Here is a 22,793-nt window from a genome sequence, read left to right on the forward strand (position 1 = left end):
GCTTAGATTCATGAGGCTTCCTCTGTAGTCCTGTGTTTCCCAGAAATCTGCAGACGAATCAAACAGCTGTCCTTGGCCTGTCTGGATTGTTAGAAAGCAAGTGCAGTGGTTAAAGGCCTGTGTGCCTCTGCTTCTTATAAGTATTTGTCCAGCTGAGACCCATACTGTCAGTGAAAAATTTCAAAGTCCCTAAGGCAGGCCTGGTGGTAAAAACCTGGAACTCTGTATACTTGGGAGGCTGAAACAGCAGCATTCCAAGTTCAGGGCCAGCTCTGGCAACTTAGTGAGACCCTGTGTCAAACTGGAAAGTAAAAGGCCAGGAACACAGGTCAGTGTGCAAAGCTTTAGCAGGGTACGGGCTCTAGTCTGTCTGTCTGTCTGTCTCTCTCTCTCTCTCACACACACACACACACAGACACACACACACACACTTTAAAACACTAGGTCGAGGCAGATATAAAACTAATATAAAAGTTCTGGTTGTATTGATCCATATAGTTGACTCATGTTTTTGTAGAGGAAATCGTGAGACTTAATAGAACTAAGAAAAAAAAAAATCTATCAGGGCAAAAATACTAATGCCCTATCATAAAACCTGTTGACTCAGTAGATTTGTGCTGTGAGGTTTAGCAGGCGCAGACATCCTGTTTGGCCCTTTTCAAAGTAAGGCCTTTTAGAAATGATGATCTTAGTTCAGGGCAAAGGAAAAGTCCTCTCTGTAGAAACAGTAGTAGTGTCTGGGCATGTTGGCACATGCCTGTTTGTAATCCTAGCACTCAGGAGGTCAAGACAGAAGCAGCAAGAGTTTGAGGCGAGGTCAAGACAGAAGCAGCAAGAGTTTGAGGCCATCTTGGACTACATAAGGAAAATCAGGGGCAAGTGGGCTGTATAACAAGGCCATCTCTAGAAACCAAAAGATAATGATAATAACACAACAGTATAGTTGTTTCAACTATCATGGTATTCTAGACATCTTACAGATGAAGAAACAGGAATCCACAAACAGCAAAGGAACTGAAAACTCAAATATTTTCATTACTAGATGGTACTATTAACTTATTTTCCTTAAATAATCTCGAAGGAAATTTAGAGTAGTGGCTTTATGGACTTAAGAGTGTTATATTTTAGCCGGGCATGGCGGCGCACGCCTTTAATCCCAGCACTCGGGAGGCAGAGGCAGGCAGATTTCTGAGTTCGAGGCCAGCCTGGTCTACAGAGTGAGTTCCAGGACAGCCAGGGATACACAGAGAAACCCTGTCTCGAAAAACCAAAAGAAAGAAAGGAAGGAAGGAAGGAAGGAAGGAAGGAAGGAAGGAAGGAAGGAAGGAAGGAAGGAAGGGAGTGTTATATTTTAGGTAAGAGCTCACAAAAAAAAAAAGATAGGATCTTTTTGTTTTAATTATAGCCAACAGAAATTATTACAGTATAAACTAATGGAACAAAAAATAAGTTCTGTTAGCAGTCTCTTCTCCTTCCCATCACTAATGGGAATAAAATGCTTTAAACACCATGGCTGATGAGATGGCTTAGTGCATAAAACATTTGCCTGGTGTGAGTTCAATGTCCAGAACCCATATTAAGGTTGGAAAGGGAACCAATTCCACAGAGCTGTCCTCTGGCCTGTGTGCATGGACCACGGCACATGTGGTCACACACACTCAACTTATAATGAATTAGTCACAAATATTGCCAAATATGTGACTGGAATGAATGGATTCTTTTATTCAGTTTCTGACTATGGGGTCTCTGGATACCTGGGTGTTTGTTGTGGTTTAGTTTTCTTGTTTGTTTGAAATAGGGTCTCACTATATAGTCTTGTCTTGCCTTCAAACTCAGAGATCCTTCTCCCTCTCCATCCTGAGTGCTGGCATTAAAGGAACGTGCCACCATGCCTGGCCACTGGCTTCTTTGACAGCATCCTAGTCTCTGACCTAAGGTGGTAAAGAGCTTGTTCTCCACATGGTCTAGCTGAGTGTACCCAGAATTACCAAGTCTTAAGCCTTCTGTCAAGAAAATTGAGGTGTATTTCATGTAACCTCTCACTTGACTCCTCCCCTTTGACTAAGTGCCATAAGCAGTTGCTTCTGTTTGTATCCAAGAAGAATGCTGTCTGTTACTCCTTTGAACAAACCAACTCTCCTTTAATCTTCTGTAGCTAGGTAATGCATCGAGTGAGGCATTTTCCTTGGGAACTATGCTTTCCTCTCTGACTTGCTATAGTTTAAGGTACTCAGAATTGTATGATTTAAGATGTTTGAAAATAACTAGCCCTGTGCTTTATGGTGGAGACCTTTAATAACTGTTTCCTGGGTGGGGTGGATGAGACCCAGGGCCTGGCATGCAGGCCCACTGCACTATACTGTATCTCTGGCCCGTGCTAATGGAGTTATTTCTATTACTTTTGAAGATGAAAAAAAAAAAAAAAAAAAAAAGAAGGGACGAACGCAGAGAGTGGTGAGCAGGAGGTTACTTAGTTGTCCCATCCCAGCAGCGGATGCCCAGAGCCACGGCTGTCCTCAGAGTCCGGATCCATTGCCTCTGACTGCCAGTTGAGCTGGGAAACTTCCTTAGACATGTACTGCTTTGCTGTGTACCTTAAACCAACGCCCCCGCCCCCAACCCGCACTCCTCAAAAAGTCTAATGTCTACACTGCTCAGAAGTGGTTCACAGGGCTGGTGAGATGGCTCAGAGGTTAAAAGCACTGACTGCTCTTCCAGAGGACTTGGATTCAATTCCTAGCAACCACATGGTGGCTCACAACCATCTGTAATGGGATGTTCTGGTGTGCACTCATACACACAAAATAAATAGATCTAAAAAATAAATAAAAATAAAAAGTGGCCCAGCATCTCTGTGATTTTGAAATGAATTTGGGAGCCCGACACATGCCTTGAGTCATGACTGTAGCCTTAGTCCTAGTGAGAGGCTACAGCAGGAGGACTGCTACAAGTTCCAGGCCAGTTCGAGTTATATGCCAAGGTACTGTCTCAAAAAACAAAGAGAGAGAGAGAACAAAGACCAGTGAGAGGCTCAGGGAGCGAGAGTGCTTGTTGCTGTCAAGCCTGGAACCCATGGACAGGGAGCAGCATCCTTCCCGGGCTGTCCTCTCTCCACACACAAGTGCTAAAAGTTTTAAAAGAAATTTTCAGAATAAACAAATCAAGGGACATAGCAGAGTAGTTAATTGCCCAGCCTGAGCAAGGTCCTAAAGAACAAAGGGAAGGGGAAAGGTGAGGTTTTGCTTCACAAAGTGTAAGGCCCAGAAACCAGCATATCCCAACAATGGACTGTGCTGATGGTGAGGACATGTGCTCAACGCTGTACTGTGGAGTAGGTCGATGTTCACGTCCGTGAGGCTGCATTGGTCTCACTGCGGTCTGTGTATGTGTATAGTACTGTAATGACATACGTGGTTTCTATTATTAACTGTAGTCCTAAGTGTGATCATTGCTATTCTGAGTGTGGGTATGTCTTCTGCTAACAACAAAATGCCAACAATCGATTTCTCTACCCCAGAGCAGCCTCCGGGTGACACTCGGAGAAAAGTAAGTGGCTTTCTGGGCTCTGGCTGTGGCTGCTGCATGCCTGTGAGAGATGCTTGTGCTCTGCCGGCCCGCGTGCTATGCTTCTGCTCTTCTGTTCTCGCAGCTTGAATTGAAGTACAATGTTAATTTTTTTTTTTCTTATTTTACTTGTGATGCTTCAGGTTTCACCCTGGAAAAAGTTTATTGTGTATTCTAAAGAGCAGAAAAGTCTTGTCTGGGGACTAAAGTCTTCACCCCTCCCCCACCCCGCCCTTGCACTTTAAGTTCATCAGTTTGAATTTTCAGTTTCAGTGGCACTTCCTCATCAGTAGACATCAGCAGCAAGTTTCAGTCTGCAGAAAACACAAATCTCTCTCTGCCTCATTAGGCAGGACCTCAGGTCTCCTAGTGTAAAAACAAAACCAAAATTCAAAGTACCAAAGAGACTAGGTATACCACACCTGTCACCCTACCTCTCACAGCTGAGGCTGAGGTGTGCTCAGGAGCTAGTGCATGACAACCATGCATAAGGCCCTGAGAGCCACCCTCCATTCAGGACAGAAGACAGCAGACAGACACAGCCAGGCCTGACGGCACATGGCTGCAGTCCCATCACTTGTGAGGTTGAGGCAAGAGAATGGCACGTTCAGAGCCAGTGTGAGGTACATGGCAAGCCTGCCTTAAAAAGTCAGTCCGAGGGTCTGAGACAGCACAGTGGGAAAGGCATAGGTTGTAGAAGCCTGGGCACCAGACTGAGGAGCCAGCCTGAGTGAGCCCTGGGTGGAAGGAGAGGACTGACCCCCCCAGAATTATCCTCTGACCTCCACACACATACATTCCTGCTCACATACACACACAATTGAAAAAACCAAAAAATGTTAAACTCAATCTTTCTTCCTCCCTGCAAAACCCATACAAAACAGGGATTTTTTTTTTTTTTAAACTGGCACAAGCTGCAAGGTTTGTGCTGTCTTCCTCCACTTGTGCTTTATTTTCCCAAGTAAATAACACCATATGTGCACACAGCTATTTTGGAAAACATGAGTCATTTGCTAGAGAGAGAGGAGGAGAGAGAGAGAGGGAGAGAGAGAGAGAGATGGGGAGAGGGAGGAAGAGAGAGGGAGAGCAAGCGTATGAGCACACAGTGGCTGGGCATAGCAGCACATGCCTGTGATCCCAGCACTCAGGAGGCTGAGGCTGGAGGATTACCAGTTTGAAGCCAACCAGGGTTGTTAAACATTGAGACCCTGAGAGGTAGGGAAGGAGGAAGGGAACTGGGAGAAATAAGAACAGAACACTTAGCGGGCCCTTTCTGTGGGTTGTTTTGTAGGCAGCCCAAGGCTGAGTCAGGGATAACGATGCTCAAGTTAGTTTTGTCTGAGCTTACACTGTCAAGAGCACCTGTGTGTCAAACCCATGTGTTTTCATTCAGGAAACAAACAAACAAACAAAATAATTTTTAAAAGAGAGAGAGAGAATGCTAATTATATAATTTTCATATGCTCTTAGCTGCTGATGTTCTAGCAAAAACTGTCCTTGGTGAAATCTGTGGCCAGTTGAATGCGTTCATTTGGTAGTGTTTCATAAATATTATATTGTCTTTGTATGCTTTTTTGGATTTTATTTTAAACAGTGCTACTGTTTTATGGTCATTTCTAAGTATCAATGGCTTTTTTAAAAAATGTTTTTAAAATGTTTCAAGAAAGTAAAATGCTTTTAATGTTACAGAGACCTAAAGAAGAAAGGAACAGAATTAATTAGCCTTTTCTTGAGCAATTTGAAATTCTAGATTACACTGGTCTAATTATGCTGTGCTGTGTTTAAGAAGAATAAGCTTAAAAGAAAAATTCATCCCTTTGCTCTGAACATTGAGTTTAAAAATCTGGACGAGTTTCGTGAGCTAGCCCTGTTCTGATAAAGCACAGGGTTTAATTCAGTGACTCTGGGCTTTCCACAACCACAGCTAGACCTCTATCATCTGCATTTATCTCTCAGCAATATCTTCCATGTTCCCACAACAGTTGACAGCATTTCCAGCCTAGACTCCAAAGTCCTTCACAATCTCCCACCAAAACATGGTTATGTCTGTCACAGCAGTCCCTATGACCCTGATACCACTTTCTTAGTTTGCTTTTTATTGCTGTGGTAAACACCATGACTGAGAGCAACTTGGGGAGGGAAGGGCTTATTTAGCTTATGTATCCTGAATCACAACAGTCCACTGCAGGAGTCAAGGCAGGAAGTTAATGGGAGGAGCCTGGAGGCAGGAGCTGAAGCCAATGCCATGCACCGAGTGCTCCTTATTGGCTTCCTCAGGCCTCTTGTTGTAGCCTGATAGCCCATGAGTGGTGGCACCCACAGTGGACTGGGCTCTCCCACATCACTCACTAATCAGGAAAACACTCTACAGACGTGTCTACCAGCAATCTAATGGAGGTGTTTCCTCAGTTGAGGTTCCTCCAGGTAACTCCAGCTGGGTCAAGTTGACAGAAAACCTATCGGGACACCCCATCTCTTTTGTCAGTAGCAGACCAGGCGATTCAGAAATCCTTCTGCATTTTAAATCCATCTGTGGAAACCAGATGCACAATTTATTTCAAGTCTCTGTTTAGAAATGAAGCTGTGCAGGTAGGTAATCTAAAGGGAAAGTGTCACTAGCAACCACAAACATGACTAATCTTAGTTACCCAAAGAACATTAAAGTATTTCCGTGCTCCTTACAGAACCTTTCCCTGTCTCTGTGTGCTGGCTCTGACTGTAGACTAGCCAGAGGGGAAGGCTTGCTTTGGGAATGTGTGGTGAAGAAGAAAGCCCGCAGCCGGGTAGAATCTGCTGTGGCCTCTAGGCTCGCTCCTCTCCTGCAGTTCCACATTTTCCAGTTCCAAAAGAAAAAAAGAAAAACTGGTTACTAAAGGTTACTCTTTCCGGTCATTTTCTGTACAACTAGATTGGAAGGATTTGGCAAAGTTCCTAAGAAATTCAGTGAGCCTTTTCCTACCTGTGCTCTACAAGAAATGCATAGTTGGAGCTTAGTGGGTGGTGTGTCTCATATACCTCCCTGTCAAGAAGTGGGACACAGGTAATAAAGGACCTTTCCAAAGAGAGCTGTTTAAAATATATAAAAAATTTAAAAGCGCCTATAGTAAATACTTTTCTCTGAGGATTCAATTGTTCTTCCTAATATTTTTTTTTTCCAAACAAGAGGAGGTTTAAGAAGTTTGGATGGCTCAGCAGGTAAGAGCACCCGACTGCTCTTCCAAAGGTCCTTAGTTCAAATCCCAGCAACCACATGGTGGCTCACAACCATCTGTAACAAGATCTGACTCCCTCTTCTGGTGTGTCTGAAGACAGCTACAGTGTACTTATATGTAATAAATAAATAAATCTTTAAAAAAAAAAAAAAAGAAGAAGAAGTTTGGAAATCCAGAGAAAGCTTTAAACACAAAGCAGTTACTTCTCATGAGGCTGTATGTTACCCCATTTCAAAACAACAAAACAAAACAAAAACAAAGTAATGCTTTCTTGCTGGAAGGTTTAGGCTCTGGGAAGGTGCTTCAAGACCCGTGTCACCATCACTTTGAGCCCTCTTTCCAGAGGAACTGGCATCCACCCTACTCTCTGATTCTTAGGGAAGATTGTAGGCAGACCTCTCAGGTTGTAGTGGACTTGACAGGAAATAGATTGCTCAACTTTACCAGTGACTTGTGTGAAGAACATAAAAGTAGTGTAATATAATAAAGTGATAGATAGGAACCAACTCAGCTTTGCTAGGCAGGTTTATCTCTGGAGAGATTATACTAAGACCTAGATATACGAAGAGCGTGATGAGAAAGTGTGTGTGTGTGTGTGTGTTTTGTAACCAAAGGGGGCAGCCTCAGCTACATAGTGAGTTTGAGGCTAGCCTGGACTCTATGACACTGTCTCAAAACAAAACAAAAACAACAGCAACAAAAATCAATGGGGACAGAAGTTGTAGCCAGGTACGAGTGCTCTAGTTGAAGAACCCAGAGAGTGCTCAAAGATTAAAAGCACTTGCTGCTTATGGAGGGCCCAGGTTCAATTCCCAGCACCTAAGTGGTGACTCAAAACTTCAATTCTCAGGAATATGGCTCCTTCTTCTGGCCCTTACAAACATTGCACACACTTGGTCCACTGACATATGTACTTACATCCGTGCAGACAACACCCATACATGTTGCCTTAGTTTGCTTTCTCTCTTTCTTTCTTTCTTTCTTTCTTTCTTTCTTTCTTTCTTTCTTTCTTTCTTTCTTTCTTTCTTTTTAAAGATTTATTTATTAGTATAAGTAAGTTCACTGTAGCTGTCTTCAAACGCACCAGAAGAGGGCATCAGATCTCATTATGGGTGCTGGTGAGCCACCATGTGGTTGCTGGGATTTGAACTCAGTACCTTTGGAAGAGCAGTCAGTGCTCTTACCCACTGAACCATCTCACCAGCCCCATAGTTTGCTTTCTATTGCTATGATGAACACCATGACTAAAAGTTTTAGGGAGAAAACATGACACTTATTTCATTTTACTGCTTACAGTGATTCAGGAACTGAGAGCAGTGATCACTGGCTTGCTCAGCCTGCTTGGTACCTGGGCTTGGTACTCCTATGGCAGTCATTCATCAAGAAAGTGCCCTACACTTGCCTACACTCAACTTGACGGAGCCATTTGTCTCACCCAGGAGTCACTCTTCCCAGATGACTGGAGTTTGTGTCAAGATGAACAGAAAACTAACCAGGACACAAAATAAAAACAAATAAATCCTAAGGGAGGAAAAGTTTTCTAGTTGAAGTGATTGACAGGTTCACTAAGGTTGAAGACATGCTTTGTTTGTGTGGGGAAAGAGGCTGGTCAGGGAGGTGAGGTCAGGGAGGTAGCCAGATCTGATAGCAACCCATGCGCTTTCTGTGACCCAAACACTGATGTGATTGAGAGCAAGAATATTCAAGTGCACTGGCAACAGGGCTTGGTAGGTAAAGCACTTCTGTGCAAACCCTGTGACCTGACTTCAGTTCCCACTTCTCCCCGTTAAAGGTAGAAGGAGAAACTGACACCACATAGATGCTCTCTGTCCTCCATGCACACTACACACACACACACACACACACACACACACACACAGAGTCTTGCAGGCATTCAGAATTTGATGTGAATAGTGTCCTGGAAAGCAATGTCATTGTCTCACAAAGTTGGCTGGTCGTGTGGTCTGTGACCCAGTGATTCTTTCCAGTTGTTACCAGCTTCACTCAGGCCATAGTCAAGCATGTTGATAGTAGTACAGCTTGTCATAGCGTAGCTGGAGACCAGCCCAATCCCATCACTGCTAGGGTGGATAATTTGAGATACATTCCTCAAAGGAATAATATACAACAGTGAAAGTCAGCGAGCTATACCTAAATAGAATATTATGGCCCAGTCTTGGAATATAACAAATGGTTAAATTAGAAGTAGACTTTATTAATCGGTATCCATTTTGCTCAACTAGAGTCCTCTTAGTGTCACTTTCTTTCTCTTTGTTGTTTTGAGACAGGGTGTTACTATATAGCCCTGGCTATCCTGGAACTAAATATGTAAAGCAGGCTGGCCTGGAACTCAGAGAGATCCTTCTGCCTCTTCAGTGCTGGGACCAAGATGTCTGCCACTAAGCTTTTAGTTCACTCTTAGTGATAAGGGAGGCAGATCCATTTTGCTTTTTATGGAGATAGGCATTATTAATCGCTATAAACCAGATGGACTCAAAACATCAATCAGCAGGACACTGCCCTGGCAGGGAGGGGCCTGGTTCTTATCTTTGTCACATAGCCATGTTCTAATTTCTTAGCAAATTGTTTGCCTCCTGGACCCTTGTTTTTGCTATTGAATGATGGAGCTAGTGTGATGGAGTACTCCTGTAATCTCAGCACTTAGAAGGCAGAGGCAGGAAGACTGTCATGTATTCCAGGAGCCAGGGTTACTCACCGTGGTGCCTATCCCAGTAAAAGTTTTCACTTTTACTGCTGTGAGTGTAGTGTGCATGTGTAGGTGTGCAGGCAGATTGCTTTGGAGGACAGAGAGCATCTATAGCATAGGAATGCATTTGTCCCTAAAGGAAAAGGAAGCTTGTGAAAGGAGAGCTGTCGGTCCACATCCCAAATGGCTGGTGTCCAGTTTCATCCCCAGCCTGAGCTGGCAGGGACCCAGGTGGCTGAGCATGCCGACTCTGGGTCTGTAGCTAAGGGAGTCAGTTACTCTCCAGCACTCAGAAGTTCAAAGACAGGCAGATCTGTAAGTTCAAGGCCAGCCTGGTCTACAAAGACCTTGTCTCAAAAAGGATGTATCTGTTCTATTTCCTCATCTAGTATGGGGAAGGAGGATCAGATCCAGTGTAAGTAGGCTCTGCAGAGTATCTGGTATTTCAATGATGCCAAGCACAGTGGTTTGGGAGGCTTCTCTGCCATGGTGATGATCCAGGTACCACTTTGTCAGAAGTCTCAGCTCTTACAGGAAGTGCTTTTGTGTGTTTGCACTTCCTTCTGAATGGAGGCCAGGTTTGTTTTCTTTGGTTTGGTTCTTTGAGGCATGGTCTCCTGTTGCTGACGCTGGCTTGGAACTCCTGATCCCTCTGCCTCCTCCTCTTGAGTACAGGATTGCAGGTGGGCACCGGCACTTTGCCTTGAAGCCAGGCTTAGAACCATGCTGTACCACACGGGGAGCTGGCCTCAGATTTCTCCACTGCAGTTAGACACACCTGCAGGAATAAGGTTTGAGGATAGAAATCCTCTCCCCGAGTCATAGGAATGCATTTGGCCCTAAAGGAAAAGCAAGCTTGTGAAAGGAGAGCTGTCGGTCCACAGCCCAAATGGCTGGTATCCAGTTTCATCCCCAGCCTGAGCTGGCAGGGACCGAGGTGGCTGAGCATGCCGACTCTGGGTCTGTAGCTAAGGGAGTCAGTTATTCTCCAGTTACTTTGGGAACTTCAGGAATGACTAGACTGGGCTCTTGGTTTACTAAAGGAATGGGGTTCCACCAGTAAAGTCCTAGATTAGTGGGTCTTTACCTTCCTAAGGCTGAGACCCTGTAATACAGTTCTTAACGCTGTGACTCCCAACCATAAAGTTATGTCATTGCTACTTCATAACTGTAATTTTGCTAGCTACCGTTATGAATAATAATGTAGATATCTGATATGCGACCCCTGTAAAAGAGTCAGTTGACCCTTAAAAGGGTTGTGACCTACAGGTTGAGAACTGCTCTAAAGCAAGCTTACCAGTCTGACCTTTTAGAATCCTGCAATTGGGCTTTTAAAAATTGGATCTTAATGAAGCAGAAGACGTAGAACCCTGTATTTCTCTACCTGCTCACTTCTTTGGTATGTCTTTCTCCACACATCCTTCCCCAGCCAAAACTTGGTAGACTTTAGCAGTCAGTCACTGGGGAGGACCAGCAGAATGGCCGTTGACTGGGATAGTTGTCCTTGCTTGTAGATCTCACAACTCTTGTTCTGCCAGGAGTGTTGACTAAACACCCATATGCTGTGTTCCTCTTCAGGTAGAGCCAGCAGTGCTTCTTTGGCACAGTCAGCATTGCTGTGTGTTGTAGAGGCAAGGCTCCTCATTTATCTGTGACTGCCTCTGCCCCACTCTCCACCTCTGTTTTCTCAGTTAACCTCTTTTTCTTTTCCTTTAGGCCAATGAGGCGAGCTCAGAGTCCATAGCATCTTTCTCCAAACCAGAGATCATGAGCAGCTTTCTGCCAGAGGGCGGGTGTTATGAGCTGCTCACTGTCATAGGTAACTCCCGGGGACATGCTTACATTCCCACTACAGTGCCCTCAGCCATCTGGGAGCTTTCATGGTGACAATGGGCTTCTGTGGGTTTCTTGTGCCAAGTATGGGAAGTCATTTCAGGAGGCCATAGACTGCTACAGTGATTGTCAGAGAAGGAGTGATGGATAAACCAAGAAATGTCAAGTATGAAAGTTCCAGCAGTGAACTTTGTAACTAGACTTTCCTGCTGAAATGGAGTTCCTCTTTCTTTAGAGTAGACAGATCTTGGTGGCTGGTTTTGTGTAAGTCATTCCTCTTTTCTCTTAGGCAAAGGGTTTGAGGACTTGATGACAGTGAATTTAGCCAGGTACAAACCAACGGGAGAGTATGTGACAGTACGAAGGATCAACCTAGAAGCTTGTTCCAATGAGATGGTGACATTCTTGCAGGTAATGAAGCATGGGTGTGGGCCTTGGAGGGAGCGGGGTGGGGGTGGGGGTGCTCCTGGCCACATGGTCATTCCTCTAGGGGTTTCTGCAGGAGACTAAGGTAGACCACATGAGAAGTCATGAGGCATCAGTGAAGAATCTTAGCATCTGACAGTTGATCGGGCTGTGGTGCTGCTCCACCCAGCTGGCCCCACTTTAAACATTTCTCTTTGGTTTGTTCTGTGTTATTCAGAGAGGCTAAGTAGCATGTCTGCCCACAAGCACAGCAGAAAGCAGCAGAGACAGAATCAGTCCCAGGAAGGCTTGGTCACAGTAGAGCCACTTGCTCTGCCACCAGTGGCCATTTTCTGGCCCTGAGTGTCCTGTTTGCTGCAGGCACCTTTCAGTTTGACAAGCAAGGAGCCTCCCTCTTTTAAGCTGGTTTGGGAACTGAGTGGGGTACGATTGATTCCTCCTGGTCCTGTGATACCAGTCTGTGTAGCATCCAGTGCAGTGTGGACTCAGTGTGCAGCTCCCGCCCTTCCTTACCTGTCCTGTTCTCCTCAAGTGATACTCCCCGGACCCTGACCGTGCTGCCCAACTTCTCTTCATGGTCACTAGACGGGGCCAGTACCAGAACCTGACATTTCTGAAGTTTTTACTTTTTGTTTCTTTTTGAGATAGGGTCTCATGTTCAGGCTGGTCTAGAACAATCTCATCAGTCCGCCTGTCCCAGCTTTTTAATCCCGTGGTTCTCAACCTGTGGATTTCAACCCCTTTGGGGTCATATCAGAAATCTTGTTTATCAGATATTTACATTATAATTCATAACAGTAGCAAAATTGCAGTTATGGAGTAGCAAAGAAATAATTTTATGGTTGGGGTCACCACAGCATAAAGAACTGTATTGAAGGGCTGCGGCATTAGGAAGGTTGAGACCCACTGCTCTAAGCACTGGCATAACAGATACAGCTACCTGGCTTGTCTGAGGTTCCTTTGAACAACATCTTCTTCTTTTTTCTTCTTCTTTCTTCTTTCTTCTTTCTTCTTCTTCCTTCTTCCTCTTCTTCTTTTTCTTCTTCTTACTTCTTCCTCTTTCTTCTTCTTCGTCCTCTTTCTTCTTCCTCCTCCTCTTCCTCCTCCTCTTCCCCCCCCCCCTCCTCCTCCTCCTCCTCCTCCTCCTTCTTCTTCTTTTAAAAATTATTTACTGGGCTGCAGAGATGGCTCAGGGGTTAAGAGCACTGGCTACTCTTTCAGAGGTCCTGAATTCAATTCCCAGCAACCACATGGTGGCTCACACCCACCTGTAATGGGATTTGATGCCCTCTTGTGGTGTGTCTGAAGTCGGCAACAGTGTACTCACATACATAAAATTGTGTGTGTGCATATAGGGTGCTGGGAATTGAACTCAGGACCTCTGGACAAGCAGTCAGTGCTTTTAACCACTGAGCCATCTCTCCAGCCCCTGATTTTTTTTTCCAAGTGTTTCATATACCTGCTTTCAGGGAAAGAGCCCCCAGTCAAGGTGCTGGGGATGTCTCCTTGTATTCCATACTTGTCATTTGTCCACTAATTTTGTTAAGTCTTATACTTTGCTGTATAGTGTGAAAATATATTTTTTTGTTCATTTTTAGATAGCATTTTGCTCTGTTACCCAGCCTGACCTCAAGCTTACAGTCCTCCTGCCTCAGTGCCCAAACTGGGATCTTACTCTTGACTTAAAGAGGACTCTTCCTTTAAGTGAGTCACGCCCTGTGTTGGCCACCGTTTTATTTTTGTCTTTTCCGAGGTGGTTAACTCTCGCTGTGTTGTCAGCAGTGGCCCTGCACGGTGAGGGGTTGTTTTTAAGGCTCTTGGGTGTTGGTGGCTGGCAGGGCCACCAAGAGGCTTAAGTGGGCAAATAAGGTGGCTTTCCTCAAGTATGGTGGGCCTTCCTGCCCTGGACGGATTCTGAGGAGAGCATCGGAAGGTACTAGGTCCCTATACTACTGCCATCTTCAAGCTGGACACATTCCTGACTGCGACCTCAGCTTTGCCTTTGCTTTCAGGGGGAGCTTCATGTCTCTAAACTCTTCAGCCATCCCAACATAGTGCCGTATCGAGCCACCTTCATCGCAGACAATGAACTGTGGGTCGTCACATCATTTATGGCGTACGGTGAGTGCGAAGGCTTGCAGAGCTGTTGGTGGGTTCCATGCTGTTGCTTTCTCCTGTTATTCCTGACGTCCTTTTCAGGCTCTGCAAAGGATCTCATTGGCACACACTTCATGGATGGCATGAATGAACTGGCGATTGCATACATCCTGCAGGGGGTGCTAAAGGCCTTAGACTACATCCATCACATGGGCTATGTGCACAGGTGTGTTCCAAGCCGCTTAACCCTTTACTAGCCAACCTGGAGTTCATAGTCAAGGATCTGGATTCTAAGCTTGCCCCTTGAGGACAGTCTAGCTAGTCAGTGCTGAAGTCATATGATCTTTATTGTGTGAGGGACATCTGCTGTGGACCACTGCCCCTCACCCCTGACCCTGCCTTACTCATGTGTACTTCAGAGCAGGCCCATGGACAGGGCAAAAACAGTTTGCTTATTAGTTAACTCCTAGTGGGGAAGATAATGGAACTGGAGCCTCTTTTCCACCTTGTAGGTTTCAGGGATCAAACTGAGGTAGTCAGGCTTGGCAGCAAGTGCCTTTACCCACTGAGCCACATTGCCAACCCCGAACTGCAGACTTAAGTAGAAGTCAACTGTGAGGAATAGCTTTCGGACCTGAGACACACAGTTACTTCTGGTCATTTAAGAAGCATAGAGCAAGAAAATGATAAACTTGATTATATTAGGTTTAAATATTTTTATTTCATAAATGACACTATAAATAAAGTAATGTATACCAGAGTGACAGATGTTAGCTTTGTCTGAACACACATGAGCAACAAGAAGATTGTCAAAACAGGGAAAGGACAGCAGAATGTCAGGATGGGAAGTTACTGCAGAGCAGGCCCTAGCAGTCATCCACAGACACTCAGTCATCAGAGATCTCAGATGAAGATAAGATGTCACATTGTACACATACCTGGAGGTGGTTAGGGGCTGATGGGACCCAGGCTCATCATCAGGTCTGGCTGTGTGCCCGACAGTAGACCTGCATGCTGACATCTGTGACATTTGCACTAAGTTGGAAATACCTTGAGTGTCTCTTCCTGGAGAATGGGTAAATGTTAGATCCCTGGATTAGAGATGCCAATCAGAAGCAAGAATCAATCGGATGTATACAGGGAGCAGCGAAGATGAGTCTTGCTCAGCACTGAGAGAGGAGTTGCTTGACATAAAATGATTAGGTAATCTTGCACTTGCCAAGAATACCCAAGAACAAAAGTGCAGATTAAAAGTATTAGCCAGAGGCCGGGCGTGGTGGCACGCCTTTAATCCCAGCACTTGGGAGGCAGAGGCAGGCGGATTTCTGAGTTCGAGACCAGCCTGGTCTACAGAGTGAGTTCCAGGACAGCCAGGGCTACACAGAGAAACCGTGTCTCAAAACAAAACAAACAAACAAATAAATAAATAAATAAACTTAAAAAAAAAAAAAAAGAGTTGTGGCCAGCCTAGGTTACCTGAGTACCTGAGATCCAGGCTAGCTGGCTGGAGCCTGCTACTGGATACAGACACACCAGGAGCCACACTGCTAAAGACTCCCCAGCAGCTGTCAACCTGTCAGTTAGGGGTGGAGGCTCTTGAGCCCCTCTCCTCCCTGCTACAATGCTGACTGCTTGGTTTTCTTTCGGGCCTTCTGCAGGCACCTGCAGTTTCTGTGAGTTCATGGGTGCAGTGGTCCTACTGGGTCCAGAAAAATCTGTTTTGGTCAGGTCCTCCTACCTCTGGTTCTTAGTCTTTCTATCCTTTTGTTTGCAATGGTCCTTGAGCCTTGATAGGAAGAGAATGGTTCAAATGTGCTATTTATGGCTGACCACTGACAGACACAGCTGCATTCCAGCCATTTGTGAGTTTCTGCACTGATCCCCATCCATGGCACAGACCTTCTGAAGAAGGTTGAGAGATGCACTAATCTGTGGGGATGAAGATACAGATTTAGATGGCTCAGCGGTTAAGAGCACTGATTGCTCTTCCAGATATTCTGAGTTCAAATCCCAGCAACCACATGGTGGCTTACAACCATCTGTAATAGGATCTAATGCTCTCTTCTGGTGTGTCTGAAGAGAGTGACTGTACAGTGTACTTACAGACATATAATAAAAGTTTGGGTTTTTTTTTGGTTTTTTTCTTTTTTGGTTTTTTTCGAGACAGGGTTTCTTTGTGTAGCCCTGGCTGTCCTGGAACTCACTTTGTAGACCAGGCTGGCTTCGAACTCAGAAATCTGCCTGCCTCTGCCTCCCAAGTGCTGGGATTAAAGGTGTGTGCCACCACGCCCGGCTAAAAGTTTTTTTTTTTAAAAAAAGATACAGATTTAGAGGACACTTTGACACTAGGGACATAGTAAGTTATAAAGTATAATGATAATTAAATGCTAGTTAGTCTCAGCACTCCAGAGACACAGGCAGGTGGATCTCTATAAGTTCAAGACCAGCCTGGTCTACAGAGGACTTCCAGGATAGTCAGGGTTACAGAAGAAGACCCTGCTGCACAAAATAAATAATAATAAAAATCTAGCCGGTCAGTGGTGGCACACGCCTTTAATCCCAGCGCTTGGGAGGCAGAGGCAGGTGGATTTCCTAGTTCAAGGCCAGCCTGGTCTATAAAGTGAGTTCCAGGACAGCCAGGGCTACACCGAGAAACCCTGTCTCAAAGAAAAAATAAAATAAAATAAAAATCTAACTACATAAATGGGGCCATGTTATTTTTTTCATTTTCAGACATGTTTAAAAATGTTTATAAATTCATGTACATATGTATGAGCTGCAGTTACATACTTGTGATATGCCCAGAGGAGAGAGCTAGCCATATGTACCATGTGAAGCTTGCCCTTCTGCAACACTGGGACATGACCATGATCCTGTCTTTACTTCCCCACAGGAGTGTCAAGGCCAGCCACATTCTGATCTCCACGGATGGGAAGGTCTACCTGTCTGGTTTACGCAGCAACCTTAGCATGATTAGTCATGGGCAGCGGCAGCGTGCAGTCCACGATTTCCCCAAATATAGTATCAAGGTCCTGCCTTGGCTCAGCCCAGAAGTCCTCCAGCAGGTCTGTGTCCTTGGACACAGGGAGCCCCTTGATTCCCCAGGGAAATGCAGGAGTGTGCTGGGTGGGGCTGCTCCTGTGTCTGGTAAGAGGAGTATAGAAGGAAGAGTCCTTGTTGGCCAAGTGTGGTGTAGCACACAGCACAAGCATTACCTGCCTGCTTCGGACATGCAAGGTCCCCAGCTGTACCTGACACTATTGTGTTTGCCTCAGAAACACTGCCCATCCTAGGGCTAGGGGCCATTCTGGAAGTACTCGGAGCTTTAGATCCCTGTGCTGAATGGGCACATCCATCTCAGCGTGCCTGCTTATTTCACAGCAGCACCAGGCATTGGCTCTCCTCACACGGCAGTTAGGTCACAGCGTGGTCTGAGTTATGGTCCTGACTGTGGGATGGCAGTCTTTGTTTTTGTTCCTTCCTATTTAAGAAAACCCAAGGCTACAAATGGAGTCATCTGTGGCTTTTCTTCTGACTTAGAATCTTCAGGGTTATGATGCCAAGTCCGATATCTACAGTGTGGGAATCACAGCGTGTGAACTAGCCAATGGCCACGTCCCCTTCAAAGATATGCCTGCCACTCAGGTAAGCCTGCCATCAGTGCTCCCTTCCTTCTCCCCTGCCAGCCTTCTACACGTGTCTGCTGCTTCCTGCCGTATTTGGACACTGACATGAAAGAAAGTCACTTTTTTCTTCAAGCTTTCCACCCTTGATACAGGGTGCTTGTGCAATTCTTTGTTCCCTTCTCTGGTGATAAATGTGGTCAGGAGCCCAGCCCAGGGGTGGGGCAGGTGGGGCAGCAGTACAGACAGAGGCCACAGAACAGATACCACATGGCTATGCAAACCGGGGAAACCTCAGGAACCAACTTTGTTATGCTTTGTTTTGTGAAATAGGCTCTTTGTGTAGTTCAGGCTAGTACCAAGCAATTTTCCCTCAGCTTCCATGATTTGTAATTACAGGCATGTACCACCACGCCTCGCTAAGCAGCCCTAATCTTCCTTCCTCCTTTGATGAGTGGATACAAATTCTCTGGCATCTCTGAGTTTTGTGCCACCATATTCTAGCACATACTTTTAGAACCTGCATCCTGTAAGCTCAGTATGCATGTGCTCACCTTGTCACCACAATTTAGGCCAGGGTGTAGTCTGCTCTTGTTCGACAGATAAACCCAGAGAAACTTATTCAGGCCCCATCATACCAGGAAATGAAGTTGGAATTGTTTGGGTAAGTGTTTCCTGGGTCTCAGGTACCTAGAGCAAAATCCAGAACCAGAGAGGAAGCAAGAAACTGAGCAGGGCCTTCCCTCAGCTCACAGACCGCCCCTCTCAGGCTCACGCCTTGGATCACAGGTTGGAGCTAGAGAATGGCCAAGTACTACTACCTGGAGCAGAGACCAATGCAACTTATAGGGCAGGATAATACTTGGAAAAAAACTGATGTGTGTGTGTGCATTCTTGCATGTGTGTATACAAGTGCATGCATATGCACTCCATGTATGTAATTGTCTACAGAGATCAGAAGAGGGCATCAGAGTTCCTGGAACTCTGTAAGCCACTTGACATGGTTGCTAGGAACCAAACTCTGATCTTCTGTAAGAGCAGCAAGCTTCCTTAACCATTGAGCTCTCTCTAGCGCTGGTCTAGCCTTAAAAGGCGCTAGCCGTTGACCACATGAAGATTGGGGCAGAAGCTTATTCTTGGACTGGAAGTGGTAGAATACTTGCCTGAGATGTGCTGAGTCTGGAGTTCTGTTTTCAGCAGTGCAAAAGTATGCACAAGTGCGTCCTCACACACGCGCGCGCACACACATACACACACACACACAAAGAGAGAGAGAGAGACATTAAGACTCAGAACTAACAAAGAACTAGATCTGAATTGTAAAATAGCTTGGGTCCAGGGGGCTGCTGGGTGATGGGGCTGGAGAAGGAGGCAGGGCATCCCATATATGTTCCCTAGGGTGTTTGGTTCATGTCCCAGTGAATAGAGAAGTGCTGAAGATATAAGTGTAGGGGTAATATCAGATTATCTGTCCAGCCATCTATCTGAAAGGTGGTTCAAATCTATCAATTCTAGTTCTTAACTTAGCTGATAGAATAATTAGGTTGTTGAGCCTAGAATAAGAAATGTGGCCAGGCGTGGTGGCACAGGCCTTTAATCTCAGTACTCTGGAGGCAGAGGCAGGTGGATTTCTGGGTTCAAGGCCAGCCTGGTCTACAGAGTGAGTTCCAGGACAGCCAGGGCTATACAGAGAAACCCTGTCTCGAAAAAAACAGAAACAAAACAAAACAAGAAATGTGTAATTGAGAAACAGGACATGCTCAGAAAGGAGTTAGATGGTTAGTTAGTATGGATCTAGTTAGCATGAGCCTAGTTAGTGTGAGCCTAATTAGTGTGGATCTCGTTAGATTGAGCCTAGTTAGTGTGAGCCTCACTCGTGTGAACATTAGGTTCATATCCAGGAGCAACATTGTCCAGTAGAACTTGGTCTGCCCCTATACTGCTCACAGTAAGGGAGCCACTAACCACTTGTTATGTTGATAACCTAAACTGTGGCCACTGAGTCAGAGGGATAGAATTCTAAGGCTAATGTAAATATAGTCACATGTGGCTATAGGCTCCCACATTAGTATAGCCCTAGAGACCTCGCCAAGTTCTTCTGCTCGGACTGCTCAGCAGGTTCATGAGCTCACCTATGCAGACAGCTATCTTCAAGGTGTGGCTTGTTTTGCATGTGACAAGTTTGAAGGCTTTGGCTTCTGGTGCAGCATGCCCGTCAACCCAGGGTGCTGTGTGGCAGATGCTCCACTGTGGGCTCCACTGGACCCACCTGCCCTGGCAGAGCAGAGAGCGGGGAGCACAGAGACTGATGCCAGTCTGCTTCTGCTCTGGAGAGAGGGCTCAGTGCCTCGCAAAGGGAGGGAGGATGCTGAGCCTTTCAGACCAGCCCATTCTTTCCCATCTGCCTTCACTGCCAGCCAGTGGCTAGTGTTCCTCTGCAAAAGCCAGATTTACAGGATGTCTTAGGGGGGTTACTACTGTGGTGAAACACCATGACCAAAGGAAGTTGGGGAAGAAAAATGCACTTGGCGTGTACTTGTAGGAAACAAGAGCACTAAGAGAAGGCAGGGCAGGGACTCAAGCAGAAGCCATGAGGGGTGCTGCTTAATAGCTGCCTTGCTCCCCGGGACTTCCTCAGCCTGCTTTACTATAGAACCCAGGACCACCAGCCCAAGGGTATACCGTCCACAGTGGACTGGGCCCTTCCGCATCAGTCACTAACTTAGAAAATGCTCTAACGGCCTGCCTATAGCCTGTTCATGTGGAGGCGTTTTCTCCGATGACTCTGCTTTGTGTCAAATGGACATAAACGTAGCCAGCACAGCCAGCATCTGTCTCCTCTGCCAGAGATGCCATTTGTTCAAGGGAGGAGGAGATTTGCGAGGACACTCCTGGCCCTCCTGGGCCTCTCACCCAGGCCCATCTCTCTTCCCTAGATGCTGCTAGAGAAACTTAATGGCACAGTGCCCTGCCTGCTGGACACCAGCACCATCCCTGCTGAGGAGCTGACCATGAGTCCCTCCCGCTCCATCGCCAACCCTGGCCTGAATGACAGCCTGGCCACTGGTAGCCTCCGGCCTTCCAATGGCGACTCGCCTTCCCACCCCTACCACCGAACCTTCTCGCCTCACTTCCACAACTTTGTGGAACAGTGCCTTCAGCGCAACCCTGACGCAAGGTACTCTGCTGGCCATCAGGTGGACTTCAGGGAGCAGAGGGAGCCTAGGGGCTGCAGCCAGTGTTCCAGAGGCTGCAACTCTCACGTGGATATCTGGAAACCCAGCAAGAATTGGCTTCCTGTTAAGAAACTGGCGAGGGTGGCTTGGGCAGTTAGTTACTGGGAGAGCCAGTGAGACAGGAGAGGGTCTCGGTTTGGACAGCTGAGCCCAGGGGTCATATGGGTCTCGTCCCCTTTCTCTCCAGGCCAAACGCCAGCACCTTGCTGAACCACTCCTTCTTCAAGCAGGTAAAGTAGCGCCCTGGCTCCCTGTGACTTGAGCCACTGAACCCCCTCAGTGGTTAGGTATCCTTCCTCTGCTTGTTTAAACTAGTAGGAAGACCGTCCTTCTGGAGCTCTGAGAGGCTTGCTCTCTCCTTCCTTTCCTTTTTGGCTCTAGAACACCACAGGGCAGGAGCTTTGGCTTCTGGGACCTGAGTTGTAGGATCCATACCCACCTTGTCTCTCTCCCTCAGATCAAGCGACGTGCTTCTGAGGCTTTGCCTGAGTTGCTCCGCCCAGTCACTCCCATCACCAACTTCGAGGGCAGCCAGTCTCAGGATCACAGTGGGATCTTCGGCCTGGTAACCAACCTAGAAGACCTGGAGGTGGATGACTGGGAGTTCTGAGTCTCTGCAGCCTGTCCTCCAGCTGGCGTGGGGTGTGAGCCCGGGGCCTTCTTGAGGACCAGCATCTGCCTCTGGCCGCAGACTGGGTTCAAAGGATATTCTGCCTGCAGAGCTGACTGTTGGCTACTTGAAAGGACATTCTAGAAAGGACTTCACTGTTTTTGTGGCTTTTGAGACCCACGGAATCCCAATCACCAGGGACTTGGAGAGGCCGGAAAGCTGACACATCCTGTTGTGTGAGCTCAGGGGACCTCCTTAGAAGGAAGAAGTGCTGCGTGGGCCCCGAGGCCAAGCCCGGAGTAACTCTTGACCCAGGGACCTACACATCCTCTTCCCAACACTTGCTCTCAGTAGCCTAGTACCTCTTCCCTCTGCTCCCAGGTCCTGAAGGGCTGAAAGGGGACAAGTCCTAAGCAGTCTAGCCCTGCCTAGCCTCAGGCATCTCCCCAGTTACTGAGCACCAGGTCAGTTAAGGCTGGGACTGGCCATCCTCATCTCCACTTCTCATGGGCCCTGACACCTAAAACCATCTTAGCTCATTTATTACACTCCTTTCCCAAGAATCCATCTTACTGCCTCCTGCCAGCTGCTGCCTTGGTGCCTCCTCCAAGGGCCATACATGTCTTGCCTCATCTGAGGGCTTAAGAGTCCTTAAGTTATATTAGTTTCATTGTCAGAACAAATTAAAATTTTCAGAGAATGTTGGGAATGGCACCAGTGTTTCCTTGTGTTCAGAGCCTGTACGCTGGCTTCTGGGATTGCCAGGCTGGATTGGCTGCAGGTCACTGGTTTTTCCAGAGTGGGCTAAGTGGGTGTGCCGCCGGCCTGGCAGTGATTTCTTTCATAAGCATACATACCAGTTTCTTAGAAAACTGGTCTTAGAAGAAACATCCGTCCTGGAACTCACTCTGTAGACCAGACTGGCCTCGAAGTCAGAAATCCACCTGCCTCTGCCTCCCGAGTGCTGGGACTAAAGGTGTGCACCACCCTGCCGGGCTCTGTGGTCTCTTAATTCCCTAGAGTATAAAAATTTTTTTAAAAAGATTTATTTTATGTATGTGAGTACACTGTAGCTGGACAGATGATTGTGAGCTTTCATGTGGTGTAGGACCTCTGCTCGTTCTGGTCAACCCCACTCGCTCCGGTCAGCTCCTCTCACTTTGGTAAACTCCCCTCGCTCAATCCCTGCTTGCTCTGACCCAAAGATTTATTTATTATTATACATAAGTACACTGTAGCTGACTTCAGACACAGCAGAACAGGGCATCAGATCTCATTACGGGTGGTTGTGAGCCACCATGTGGTTGCTGGGGTTTGAATTCAGGACCTTCGGAAGAGCAGTCAGTGCTCTTAACCACTGAGCCATCTTGCCAGCCTGAGTATTAAATTTTGCCTTGGCAAAATTATTAGAAAGGGTACCAGTGCTGGCAACTAGCCAAGCCCACCTCTGGGCAGCAAAGGGTGGAAGATTTTGTCTTGTAACCT

General features: G+C 46.5%; 1 protein-coding gene across 5 annotated transcripts in view; it reads left to right on the top strand.

Annotated features, from left to right (window-relative positions):
• The window catches only part of Strada (STE20 related adaptor alpha), a 32,286-nt gene extending 10,275 nt beyond the window's left edge, over window positions 1-22,011 (top strand). For 3 of the 5 annotated variants that reach the window (XM_021177859.2, XM_021177861.2, XM_085829478.1), the window contains 9 exons: window positions 11,200-11,302; window positions 11,606-11,727; window positions 13,755-13,863; window positions 13,942-14,065; window positions 16,733-16,904; window positions 17,380-17,484; window positions 20,399-20,640; window positions 20,886-20,928; window positions 21,156-22,011. In XM_021177859.2, coding sequence (XP_021033518.1) covers window positions 11,200-11,302; window positions 11,606-11,727; window positions 13,755-13,863; window positions 13,942-14,065; window positions 16,733-16,904; window positions 17,380-17,484; window positions 20,399-20,640; window positions 20,886-20,928; window positions 21,156-21,308 — 1,173 coding nt within the window. In that variant the 3' untranslated portion in view covers window positions 21,309-22,011. Of the gene's footprint in view, window positions 1-3,517; window positions 3,547-11,199; window positions 11,303-11,605; window positions 11,728-13,754; window positions 13,864-13,941; window positions 14,066-16,732; window positions 16,905-17,379; window positions 17,485-20,398; window positions 20,641-20,885; window positions 20,929-21,155 lie in introns of all 5 variants that reach the window. The other 2 variants (XM_021177864.2, XM_029483222.2) reach the window with 1 other exon arrangement.
• The last annotated feature ends 782 nt before the right edge of the window (window positions 22,012-22,793 follow it).

This window comes from Mus caroli, unplaced genomic scaffold, assembly GCF_978045245.1.
Source record: "Mus caroli unplaced genomic scaffold, Mus_caroli_1 scaffold_13, whole genome shotgun sequence".
Classification (NCBI taxonomy): domain Eukaryota; kingdom Metazoa; phylum Chordata; class Mammalia; order Rodentia; family Muridae; genus Mus; species Mus caroli.